At 38.5% G+C, this 13,586-nt stretch overlaps 1 protein-coding gene across 1 annotated transcript; it reads left to right on the top strand.

The window, feature by feature from the left end:
• Nucleotides 1-9,959: 9,959 nt before the first annotated feature.
• LOC6634092 (transcription factor HIVEP3) lies at nucleotides 9,960-13,033 on the top strand. Its single transcript, XM_032433128.2, has 3 exons — nucleotides 9,960-10,544; nucleotides 10,612-10,874; nucleotides 11,852-13,033. Exons 1-3 carry the CDS (start codon nucleotides 10,124-10,126, stop codon nucleotides 12,995-12,997), a joined length of 1,830 nt encoding a protein of 609 aa, XP_032289019.1. The 5' UTR covers nucleotides 9,960-10,123; the 3' UTR covers nucleotides 12,998-13,033.
• Nucleotides 13,034-13,586: the final 553 nt, after the last annotated feature.

Raw genomic sequence — 13,586 nt, 5'->3', positions numbered from 1 at the left:
GCTGCACTTTACGGTTTTTGTTTCCTCTGGACACTCCAAGGAGTTATTTTGATAATTTTCTCAAGAAAACTCAAACCTTTACCAATACGGCCCATAAATAGTTGAGCTGGCCTCTCACTCTTTCACCCTCTCTCTCTCTCTCGCTATGTCTCTGTCTCCCTCTTACTCGCTCCGTCTGACTAGTTGCATTCATCTTTGTATCTAATTTAAGCCAAAATGCAACATATACACACACACACACACACACTCATGTAGTATATACACATGAATTGCATTAATAAATATGCACAGCAGGCATTTATATAGGATACATTTACGCACTGCCCTGAATGCATGCTTTGTGGCTGAGAATTTATTTTCGAATATTTTTTTTTGCTCTGCTAAAATGTTGTCAGCTTCTTGAGGAAGCTGCAAATAAATGAATGAAGCCTTATAATTGGACTTTGACTTTACATCTTTTGCCCTTGCTTTGTGTGTAGCTCAAAATAAAGAGATGTCCATTTGCATGCGGCTAAGCATACTGGAATTAAAGCAGGTCTTGCCTGTAGAGTATTAAATAAATTCGGATAAATAGCTTACCTTTTGTGCCAATCGCATAAACACAAACAATAAACATGAGCTGCTTAGATATCAAAAGGAATTTCACTTATTAATTTGTCAATTCATTTAAAAAGTTCTTGTGATCGTAGCGCATCTCTTATTCCTAATATCTGCACAGGTTTGGTTAAGGTTTAAACAATGTATCTATGATATGATAATAATAATCAGTTAAAGCAAGCAGAAATTTCGATAGGCATTCAAGGATTTCTATGTCAAATATCTGCTACAAATGGGTTTAATTAATTAAAAACTATTTTTTCGGCGAGGTTATATGGCTCTACGACATGATAACTACATAACGTAAAAAATACTTTTGGCATGTTTCATTTTGTTTATAGGCAGATCAAATATCTGCAAAAGGTTCTCAATGCGATCATTAACAGTTGTCAATCGCATGTAAAAGCATTTAAATTTCCATCGAAATTAATGCAAAAAATTAACAATCAAATGGATGATATCGCATAGTTTGGTAGCTGAATGGTATTTGTGTAATTCTTTGGCTGTTGCCTGGATATTACAGCCAAACAAACCAAACAAACGAACCAACGAATTGATGACTGAAAGCGGGGTGGCGAAAGAGGCCAAGAGGCTGGTTGTAGGAGGTGCAAATAAATAGCAGGGATTGTGTTGGATGGACCGAGGGCGGGCTGCTTCAAGTGGGCAGATAATGAGCGCTGGTAGCAGGGTAATACGCCAAAAAAAAAAGGAAAGAAGGGGTTGGGTTGTGGATGGGTGTCAGTAGGCGAGTGTGTGAGTGTGCGTGTGTGTGTGTGTGTGTGTGTGTGTGTGTGTGTGCAGCTTAACAACACAACATAAATTAACGCATATTTCAGTTGCAATTTAAAAACGCACAAAGCGAATTCTGCAGCCGACAGCGACGTCGATGGCGACGCCAACGTTTCAATTATTTGCTGTTGTTGTTTTTGTTGTTGTTGTTGTTGCTGTTGTTGTTGTTATCATTAACATTGTTGTTGTTGTCAAAAGTGCCAGCACAGCACAATTTCTTTTTTTCTTGTTGCTGTTGTTGTTGTTGTTGTTGCCGCAGCTGCTGCGGAACGCACAAAAAATGAATAAAACAGACAACGCCCCTATAAGGCACACACACACACACATACACACACGCATGCAGCCGCTGCTGCACCATGCATGTGCTGTAAAAAGCTGTCGCCGCGCCTAAAAGTATGCAACGCATTGGCTGCCTATCTGTCAGGACGCATCCTGCCGCCTGCCGCGCGGCGCTTGCCGCTTGCCGCCTGCAATTGCTGTACATTATTTACCTCTTCTTCGTTTTTTGCAGCGAGTACAGCCGCCGTTTTTTATGCGTTTTATTGTGTGCGTGCGCGAATGAAAAATAAAATATATAAAAATATATAACGGTACCGCTCCAACAGTCGCCGCACGCACATTGGCCTCGCCGTCGTCCTCCAACCTCTGCAATTCGTGTCCGCATCAAAAAATGAACAAAACGTAAAAGAGATGCCCAAATGCGAAACCGCGTGCAAGCAAACGGGCCGAAGCGATAGTCCTGCTCCCCAGGATCGGGGCGCACACATATATATCCATACATCTATATACATATATATGTATATATATATGTGTGTGTGTGTGTATATGCACATATATAGGTGCACTGATTACCAGCGCATATCGACGACGGGGCCATATGGCGAAGGGCAGGGCATGGAACGAGTGGAGTGGGCGGTGGGGGGCTTGGTTCAACAAAAAAAAAAAAAACAAACAAGCGAAAAAAATAAAATAAAATACCCTCGGACAGCCGGCGGGGCCAATGGTGCGTATGTGTCACGGCGCCGACAACAATAACAACAACAAGAACAACATAAACAACATAGTGCAAATAAATTAAAAAAGGTTTGAGCTCTGCCGCTTGCCAATTGTTGTTGTTGTTATTGTTAAGCTGCACAAATATATTGCAAATATTTTTTTGCATATTTTTATTTTCATTTGCCGTTTCGCGTTTTATTTTTCGGGCGCCTAAAAGCGCACAACATTTTTTAATTGGGTTAGTAATTGAAATTTATCGAACGCTTCCACGCACAGAACACACACACACACACAGACACACGCTCACAAATTCGACACAGTCCCCAGAGAGGACACAAAAAGCGGCAAATGAATTGAACGCATTTGAAAAGTCGAACGAGCAAAATACAAATAGAGACAAAGAAAATTGAATGGGTTAAAGAAATGCATTGTAATTATTGAAAAAGTTGTCCCGGCAGGTAATAATTGTAGCTACATTCATTTTGATCATTTGATTCTCTTCATATGTGGCAAATATTTCATAAGCAGATACAAAATTATATAGGATATACAAAAAAAAAAAAACTCTGTGATGACCTCACAAAATATTTCAATTATTTTCATACTTCTGATGATATCCATTTTATTTCACCTAATGTTTGAAAAATGTTTCATTAACAGATGCACAATTATTTGTGAGATACAAAAGTATCTGACTGATATTAAATTGTATTATTTATTGAATTTAATTTACGAAATATATCATGAGCAGGTACAAAATTATCCATCAGATACACAAGTATCTGTACAGACTTAGCAAACTATTGGAAACTATTTCCGTAGTTGACATTCATATAATTTTAAATATCTATATTTGGCATAACAATTACAAATTTATCTACAATTACAAAAGTATCTGTAAGAAGTTATCAAAATATTGGTCACTATGCTCGTATGAGTATATATAATATTTATTTAATTTTACATTTAATTCTTCTAGTATCTGGAGAATATTTAATAAACAGCCAGAAAAATTATCCATCAAATGCAAAAGTATATTTAAAGGATTAACAAAATATTGCGATCTTTCATTTATTTAGTTTTTGCATTCAACTCTAATATTATTTCAGTAAAATACAAAATTATGAATCAGATAAGTAATTTATTCAAACGGAATATGTTCAAGGGGATATACATAAAATATCCAGACAGTTTCCGCACGTATTTCGTTGATAATATTATATAATTTTGGGGATATGGAAAAGATGTTAAGAAATAAATGTATTTGTGCGATATTTTTCGTTTAAAAAAAAGGAGTTTTGGTGAATTTTTATGAAGAATTCGAGTGGCGGTTTCATGTACGTGTGATAATACCACAATGGAAATTTACTGTTTACTCTTTTCATAACTGACCTCCCTCGGCTTATCACATTTGTATATCAGTCTCGCCTACAAGATGATTTGAACGCTAAGTAATCTAGGTTTTTGACCAATCAATTGCATCTTAATTGCTCAGAAAGCATCGCCTCTTACATATTACGCTGTGTACAATTCTCTTCGCGTACTATGTACAAATTACAATAGTTTGTATCACGTTTTCTACTCCGAACTTTCTCTTTCCCAAATAAAATCGCTGCTTTCAGAATACCTTCGGGAACTCACTGACCAGTCCATGAGCAGGGGCATAGCTTGCCGGACAGGCAATGATTTTTCAACCCTATCTCTTTATCCTATCCACTTTACAATCTATATATGTAGTATAGATTTCTTTACTCTATTAATAACTTCCTTCTTTTTTCCTATTATTGTATTTTCTATAATAACAGAGAAAATTAAGGTTATTTCTTATTTTTACTTAATAGCACTGGTTTCTGTACTAATAACTTCCTCCTTAGCTGTAGGGTCTAATAACGACATCGACAAGATTAGCTGTGAAAGTGGGCAAGTTGGCCGGACAGGCGAATGAAACACCGCTATCAGTCGGTAATGCTATTAGAGATCGTGTATTCTTAGGACTTTAGCATTTAATTATCTTAGTTTAATTTATTATATAAATACATGCAGGTATCCGTACAAAAGTATCTCTTAGGAAAAAAAACTGATTTCGATAAAAGACTGGACTTAAAAATACATTCTGTTATATAAAAAGTATGTGAAATTATTTATTTTGAGGTAATTTTCTTTGGCATCTGTGAAAATATTCTGAAAATCAACGATAATGTAATGGTAATGCATAACATATTAAATATTTATATTTGTTTTTGATCAGTATCAACAAGCTGGTAGATGTAGCTATGTCCGTTTATCCATCTTTCCTGCACTCAGGAACATTGAACAATTGATAAAATTATTACTCAGAAACAGGCCATTCAAATAAAACCAGTTGCACATTGATCAAAAGTCTTATAGATTCAAATGTGTGGACTTTTTATTGGTGTCCTTTGGCACAGCCTCAACAACATCTACAACAACAACAAGAATAGCAGAAGCCAAAGCAAGATCAACCCATCTAAAACTAAGCATGCAAATTATGTGTGGAATACTGGACCGTTTTTCACACACACAACATAAGAAACTGGACATTATCTTTGCCGAAAATAACAAAAAAAAAAAAACGAAGAATGAATGTTCATAGAGCCAAAGCTGTCCACAGAGCATGCGGGCCAAGTAAAAGATTGCGGATCAAAGAGACAGCATCTGAAAACCAACCCCGAAGAAAATATGGTGAAAACGCCGAGTGACCAGCGGCGGAACCCAGCTTGAAAACTGGTTGACCGAAAAATGGGGTTGCATCTTGGCCGGAATGGGTGTCAAAGTTCAACCTATCTTCGTGTGCTGATGCTGTGTCCAGTTTGAAAAACCGGCCTAGCCATGGATCAGAGTCTGCTTGGTTCTGGGCTGAAATCTGTTGAAATTTTGATGTGAAAGTTCAACAGATTTTTATAAAAGTTTCATGTCCTGCCACGGATGCTGCTGAGCGTGAGAAAGTTTTCCAAAAGAACCAACAAAACTTGTTCCATACTCAAATGTCCTGCTGCTGCTGATGCTGCCGCTGATGCTGCTGCTGGTGGTCGCATCCATACCAAGAACCCGTTGAATGCAACGTCTTGGACCGAGCAACGCCTCAACCACTTAGCCAGCGATTTATTCATGCTATTTGGCCAGTTGGCTAATTGCTAACCAAATGTCAAAAGACGTCTTCTTGCTGCCAAACATTAGCTCACCAAATGGCCAACGGCCTGCTGCATTGTTTGCCTCCAAGTCGCTGTGCACTAATTATCCTCCAAGGCGCTCCTTCAGAGTGTCCTGCCATGCCCTGTCCTCTACACTGCTGACCCCTTCGTGACAGCCCTATTAGCTTAGATATTCCATTAGGCGGCATCCATCGATTACTCAGACATGCATTGATTTTTTCACAACTGACTGCAAATTTCAATGCATAAACGATTAGATGCAGTCCTTAATGAGCTGGCAATGGCTCCTGTTTAGCCAGGATTAACCGGCTTCTGTGGCCACATGAGATAGAAAACTAAACGTGACTCTGATGTAATATAAGGTCGTATTCGGCTTAGATTGGTATTGAAGGCACATAAATATTTATTGTTCAGCTTTCAATTTAAATAGCTTATGGAAGGGTCCGTCCCTTGCACTTTTTTGAATTGATCAAGAATTTCAAGCAACCAAAAACATAAAAATATTATTAAATTGTATTACAAAAAACAATTCAACTTAGCAATTTAAGTTGGAGCAATATAGCAGAAGATGGTCCCAATTGGGGTTCATTCTACACTTGCAGAGGGATTATAATTTTGTCATAAAATATGTACCGCATAGAAAGAAGCTCCAATGAGCCCAAAAAGTAAATGTATTCAAGATAAGCATCAACAGCCGAGTCCATCCATCTGTCTGTCTTTATGCGAACTCTCAGTTTTAAAGCCTTTTTGCATAGATCCTTACATTTGTTGCAGGCAGTACATTTGTAAGAAACAACTGGATATCATATTTCTATTAAGAGAATTATCAGTCAAGAAGTAGTTTATTTCTTGAGAAAACTTGAGGTTTATTGGTTTAACTATGCTGCTCATAATGGTGCCTGACGAAGTTCGAGAAGAAGGTTCTTGCAGGGCAAAGTATTCAGTTTTCTAAATTTTGTTTATTTATTTAAGTATTTTGGAGCTTTATTATTCTCTCACAAATCTGCAAAAGTCGAACAATTGTTAGGTAATTTTATTAATAAGATAAATAACATATATATAAGTGAAATACTCCTTAAATTGAGAACATGACTCGGTATTCGAGGGGGTTATGCGAAAGAAACTAAATAAACCATTCTCGAATATTTATAATAAAAAACACACTTAAATAAAAAGCATTTAAATAAAGGGCAACACATTTGTCATTATAATCAAAAATTAAATACATTATGATGAATTTGCTTTTATTTGTTTAATTTTATTTATTTCGTTTGTTAATTAATTAATAAACATAAAATTAATAATAGAATAATAACTTTTGACTTTTGTCTGTGCCATACGAAAAGCTCTCTTAAAGTGCAATTTCCTCAGTTTTTTATACTTTTTCAAAACCTCTGTCCAAACTCTGCAGACTTTTTATCTTGTTAAGCAATTCATAATGATATCTGACCTGCTCCACCTCGTCAGCCTAATCCCATCAAAGCGCTGACCGCTGTTGGCTATTAACGTCCAACTTAAATGAACGTTACAGAAATTTGCGCCAGTTTTTGAGATAATTCTTATGCAAGAAAAAATATGGTAGGAAACGTTACAGAAAACCGGTTAAAGTACAATAACTTTAAGAACTGACCGTTTGTTGGTCTCACATATTTTGGCGGTAGAAACAACAAGATTTTATGCAAAAACATCCAGTTTTTAAACGGGTCCAGCAATTAAGTTGAACCTCAGTTCAGTCAGATGCTGAGCTGCAGACAGAAGTCACATAAACAAGACGCCGTAGGGGCGCACGGTAAGGGGGGTAGGCATCCTTGGGATGCTCGCACTGGGACAGTGACAACCAATCAGCAGTCAAGATTTCAACGCGAAATTCCAGCACATACAAAGCGTAATCAAAACAAATAGCTAACCCTTAAAGAGATAACAACAACAAGCACAACTCACCCCAAGAACAAATAAAAGGCAGAGTCCCAGCCCCAGATGAGCATCGCAAAAAATGTAGCATACTTTTCAGCGCAACAAAAATATCTCGAATGCGCTAAAAGTGAGTAGAAAATAAAAACATTGCAAAATATTGTGTCCATGTAAATTATATTATAAATTATTTTTTGCATCGATTTTCTTAAATATTATAGATTGATGGAACAACAAATTAATTTCAGGTGTTTTTAAAGTCAATATTAACGGGGCACAAATATTAATTTAATACCTTAAATAATAAATTTAAATAGAGCACCACAAACTATATAAAAGAATTGGCTTAGCATTATATTTTAGAGCAGAAACTTATATATTTGAGATTTATATTTAAAGCAATTGTTAAGGCTCGGCAATAATCTAATTGGTGATGATCAAAAGCGCTAAAGGAACTCGTTTGATTTTTTCACAAGTTAACAGTTGTAGAGATTTATTCATTTTCTAGATATAGCACATATCAGAACTGAGATATACACTGTAATTTCTATGTAAGAACTGAGATCATTTTAATTATGTCACTAAATATTTTAATTTTAAAAGAGAACATAAATAAGTCACCGAAATGTTCGAATACGTAATGTGCTCTATTAAATAATGTTGCCGAAATATAACAAAAGAGGGAAAATATATATCGAAAACGCTTTCAATAATATTTTTAAAACAGCGCTATCAACAAGTTTTAATAACCCTTCAAGTATTATATATGTCCTGGGCTATAACTACGTGCCAAGATTTAATAGCTGTAATTAGTTCGGTTAACCCAATTAGACATGTGCTTTATAAAATTGCCAATGTGCCGCCACAACATCAACATATCCATTAAAATGTCGCTGTTTTTGTTTTATTGGCATTTTGTGCGTGTGACGCAACATGTGACGCGTCGCAGGCTAAGCCAAACAAAAGCAAAACAAAACAAAAAAAGAAAAGACAAAGCAAAACAAAATAATGCATACTTCAAGGCTAAAAAAGGCGCAACAGGCGCGCCAACGTGTGGGCGGGGTGGGCGTCTAAGTGGCCCAACATGTGCGGGGGCGTCTGAGAAAAAAGAGCGCAAAATATGTGTAAGAGACCAACGACGAAATGTGAGAAACTCTCACCGTGCCGCCAAAAAGTATGCTAAGAAAAATGCAAAATATGCTGTGCAAGGGGTGGGTTGAAGTGCGACAGAGAGAGTGTGAGAGAGAAAGAGAGAGAGAGAGACAGAGAGCGTGAGTAGGGGAGGTTTGGTATTTCTTAAAAAGCGCAAAAGACGTTTTGCATTGTGTCCTCACGGGATTTGTGGCCCGGCCCAGCCTACAATTGCGCAATTATTGAGGTAGGCACAAGGGTTATCTATGCACGAGGCGTATACCCTGTATTGGGTCTAAGATGTGAGAGCTACCCCTTTTCTTGGCTGTATTTTTTTATGTCTGCAGCCTTCATTAACTTGACTTGGGCAGTTCAGAGATGAGCGGTCAAGCGTTGAACCGGTTTGCAGCCGGTCGCAGCCTGTCTTCGACTGGACCCTGGACCCCGGTAAACTGAACCTCAGCATCCTTGAGAATATGGGCTTCCATCTGGCCCAAAGCTGATCAGTTGAGTTTGAACCTTCATTTCGGTCGCGTCGCGTCGCGTTACTTTTTTGGCTTTGTTGTTGTTGCTGTTAAAGACGAAAATTCGTCGAGTTTGTTTTTATTTTTTGTATTAATTTGGTCGTTTTATATTTCTGTTCTTTCGTTAATGTCGGATTTCTGTTCATTTCAAATATTGTTATAAAATTTACATTTGTTTTCGTTGCCAATTTATGTTTCTGTTATAATTTTTGAAAAATTTTCATTAAACATTACTTAAACTATACGAAATTAAACGTAAGTGCAAAGTGCAAAGGCAAAGGATTAACTACAAATATGTTAATAAAAATTTAAATAATTGTACACTAAATGTGTTGTGAATAGAAATTTGTGTTCGTCAAGGCCTAAACACCTCATATAAAAAAAATAATTGCGGCTGAGTGCGTGGTTTAAGGGAATATCTATGCTTTAGAATTTCAAGAACCAAGTTTAAAGCTTGGTTCTACGAACACCTTAATATTTGCAAAAGACAATTCAAATTTGGTCTTCTTTAAATTAAAATTAAATAGGTTACCTTCAAGCATATTCTTACTTTCTGACGAAACCTTCAAGAGTAGGTTATATTATAAACAAAATATATATATATATATATATATACTCGCACTCTTAAACATTATCTGACAACTTTTCAATTTAAATTTAAATTTTATAATCTCGTTCTTCATTTTAAATAATCGCCCATTACAAAAAACCTCTTCAAATTCATGATAGTTTAGGCATTTGGCGTACGCAACGCGCTTATTTTTTTATTTACACAGATTTTCCTTTAAGGGTTTCCAATTCTCTTAAACTTTTCCACTTGCAGCGCACTCGATGAAATCCCACACAACGGAGAATCGTTTTCAGCACAGCAAAAACTTAGAAAAAAATTCTGAAAAACCTATTCAAAATTAATTTATATGAAATCAATGCGCACGTTTATCGCTTGGCCTTTGTCTTGATCGAAAGTTTTGCCAATAAAAACGTGTTGAGCTCGACAGCCCCATGGATCAGTCCAATGGCGATCGCAAGCACAGCCTCGAGCAGGCAACGCCCGGGGAGTGCTCCTCGCTCGGCCCGGCAGAGAGTTGCAGCAATAAGCGCAAGCTCTACGCCATAGATGAGCACGAGGAGCATTGCCCACCGACTGGGGTCGGAGCGAAGCCTGAGCCGGAGGCGGCATATGATGCGGATGTCGAGGAACTGGAGCAGCCGTTGAGTGGCCCGCTGTCGCTGAGCAAATTGGCCAGCGAACGTGAGGTAATCTACGAGCTGTTCCAGCCCTGGGCCCTTAAGACCTACGGGGATCAGGCAAAGACCAAGACGATAACGTTGCGCAAGAAGGCGCGCATCCTGAAAGCGCTCGAGGGCAAGGAGCACAGTCGTCCCGATAGCTCCAAGTTTCGCTTCTGGGTGAAGACCAAGGGTAAGTGAAAAGCGCCCAAAACTGGCCCGGCTTAATGCCTGACCCACTTGCTCTCGCTACTCGGCAGGCTTTACGACCAACCGACCCGACGGCTTCGAGGAGGCGCCCGGCAGCCGACGCCGCCTTGAACCCTTGTCCGCGACGGCTGTGCTCTCGGATAATCCCGGTGCCGTTGATCTGTTTGCTGCCTCGAAAAGCAAAGATTTCGGCCGTCGCATCTATCGGAAGGTGGCCTGCGTCGAGGAGTTCTTCGACATCATCTTCAACGTGCACATGGAGCTGGGCGGACGCAGCGGCATGCACGCGGGTCAGAAACGCACCTATCGCATTGTGAGTGTAGCGTATGAATCATTTAACTAGAACAAGGTTACAAGGAAACCTTTGAGAAACCCTTGAGGTTATCCTTATATTACAAACAATTATTAAATGTATGCTTAACTTTTGTGGAAAGTAAAATAGGTTTCCCACTATTTTTTTTCTATTTTTTTCTTATGTACTTATATATAAATTTTTTTATTAACATAAGGTTAAGGCTATAAAGCGAAAAGTTTCCTGCTGATTATTTTATTACTATTACTATTATTATTATTATTATTATTTTTATATTATAATTATTATTATTATTATTATTATTATTATTATTATTATTATTAGTATTAGTAGTAGTTCTTCGTAGAGAAGCTAGGCGCATTGCTAGAGGGTTGGGATGGGAGTATCTTTTGGCATGCTGAAAGATTATATCTCCTACTTTGGGAACTCATTGGTCTCTCTCGATATGCCTAGCACGCAAATAGTAAGGAGCATTACATATCCTTCCAAGAATTTTACTCTTATTTTGTTGAGATGGCAGTCACAGGTTTCCTAAGAAGTGCTGAAAATTCCATAACTTTTAATAAGTTATATCCTTACCTGACATTTTCTTTTTTTAATATAGTTTTTTTTTTTTATTATGTTCCAAATCATGAACCTTTATATATAATATTATAAATATTTATAATAATTGAAATAAGCAGTTTAAATTGAAAACAATTAATTTTATATTATACATATTATTATTATTATTATTATTATTATTATTATTATTATTATTATTATTATTATTATTATTATTATTATTATTATTATTATTATTAATATTATTATTATTATCATAATTATTATTATTTTTTTTATTAATATTGTTACTTTTATTATAATTATTATTTATTTCTTTTCATTATTATTAGCATTATTATTATTATTTTTATTATAATTATTAATATTAATCTGTCTTTTATCTCTGCTCTCGCCTTCTCGAACCCTTATAGATAACCGAGACCTATGCATTTCTGCCCCGCGAGGCTGTCACGCGCTTTCTGACCATCTGCCCGGAGTGCAAGAAGAACCTGCGACCCTCCTCGCCTTCGACAGGCTTTAAGGAGGAGCTAGCCGGCAACGAGAGCTCCTCGGAATTGGAGACCTATTTGAATTATTCATCGCACACGGAAAGCTCCTTGGAGGCGGGCCCCACGGCCAAGCGGCGGCGTCACTCCAGCGCCGATCTTAAGCCAACCGTGGCACCGCTGGCCGCCAGCTCGGTTGCCAGCAGCGCCAGTGCCACGCAGCTGGATGCAATTGCTCCACCAAGTCCCACTATGCACGCTGAGGCGGCGGGCGAGGCGGCTGGCGAGGCGTCAACGGTGGACGTGCCCAAGATACGAGTCAAGAGCCAGCTACAGCGTCTGTTCAGTCCGCCATCGGAGCCGGCGGCTCCACAGCCCCAACCAGTTCCCCCCACCACCACACAGCTGCCGGGCTTCGATTTGCAGCTGCTCAAGTCGCCGGATAATCTGGTCCGCTATTACGATTTCATGAGACGCTTCTATGCCGGCGGCAGCGGTTCGCTGCTCGATCAACCGGTTTTAGCTCCGCCCCTCTACGGCAGCAGCCTGCTGCAGAGCCTCAGCTATCCAATGAGCAGCACGGGCTGCAGCACAGTTGCCAAGACAGCGTCTGCTGCGACGGCCAGCAGCTCCTCCCCGTTGGGCTCGACTCCTTGTGCACGCTCACCGATTGCCACGCCCGCCCCGTCCGCCCCGTCCGCCCCGTCCGCCTCGTCCGCTGCAGCCGCAGCGCCCCATACGCCCATAAATCTAACCAAATCTTCTCTTTCCAGCTCCAGAAACGGACAGCCCGCATCCACCTCAACGCCCCTGGCTGCCGCTCCGCTCAAGCTGGAGCTGCCCAGTCCACCCAAGACGCTGCCCACGGATCTGCGCATACCGCAGCTGCTGCTGCGCGGCGCCTCGGCGCCGTTAGAGCAGCTGCCGCAGCCGCTGCCGCCGCTCGACTTGGAGCGCCTGAAGCCAATTACATCCACATATCTGCAGCTCACACGCAGCATGGGATTGAGCGACGAGGATGCACTGCGCTTCGATAATCTGGTGAGTAAAGATTTTAAATATACACTTTAGATGTTTAAGAGCAAGAAAGAGGACAGAGACAACTTTGCAACATCTCTGCCCCATAGACGTATAAGAGAGATAAAGTGCAGAATACAAGAAAATATAAGAGCTGATTTATAAGTACCATTAGTAGTATTAACAGTTACTGTTACGAGTTTGTATTACAATACATACAACAGTCCCTTAATATGCTAAATGATCTCTTATACAAAGCACAATCAGATTCAATTCTTCTCTTTTCATAACTTCACTTATAAATTTAATATATACCCTTGAGATGTATAAGAGAAAGCAGATTGTGCACATATCTTTGCAATAGAAGAACTGATTTATGATCTCGTTAGCCCAAATGGAGCTCATAAAATTAGTTGTTCAATTTATTTACATTTTTCACAATTTTTTATGATTATTAAATTATTAATATTATTATTATATACACTAATTATTTTATATTATCATTATTATTAAAGTTTAATATCCATTTCTACACACATTCACCCACGCTCCATTGTTTTCCGTTTCAATTATAATATTGTTAACGCACTTTTTACCAAAAACAACAGTTACAAATTCGTTTTGTTCTACATCAAATTCAATT

This window comes from Drosophila virilis, chromosome 4 (genome assembly GCF_030788295.1).
Source record: "Drosophila virilis strain 15010-1051.87 chromosome 4, Dvir_AGI_RSII-ME, whole genome shotgun sequence".
Taxonomy (NCBI): domain Eukaryota; kingdom Metazoa; phylum Arthropoda; class Insecta; order Diptera; family Drosophilidae; genus Drosophila; species Drosophila virilis.
This window is presented reverse-complemented; position numbering and strand designations above follow the sequence as displayed.

Excerpts from the sequence above, each read along its gene's own strand:
- LOC6634092 (XM_032433128.2), top strand. The coding sequence starts at position 10,124 with ATGGATCAGTCCAATGGCGATCGCAAGCACAGCCTCGAGCAGGCAACG. Across the intron at positions 10,545-10,611 it reads CTTCTGGGTGAAGACCAAGG|GCTTTACGACCAACCGACCC; the intron begins GTAAGTGAAAAG and ends GCTACTCGGCAG. Across the intron at positions 10,875-11,851 it reads AGAAACGCACCTATCGCATT|ATAACCGAGACCTATGCATT; the intron begins GTGAGTGTAGCG and ends GAACCCTTATAG.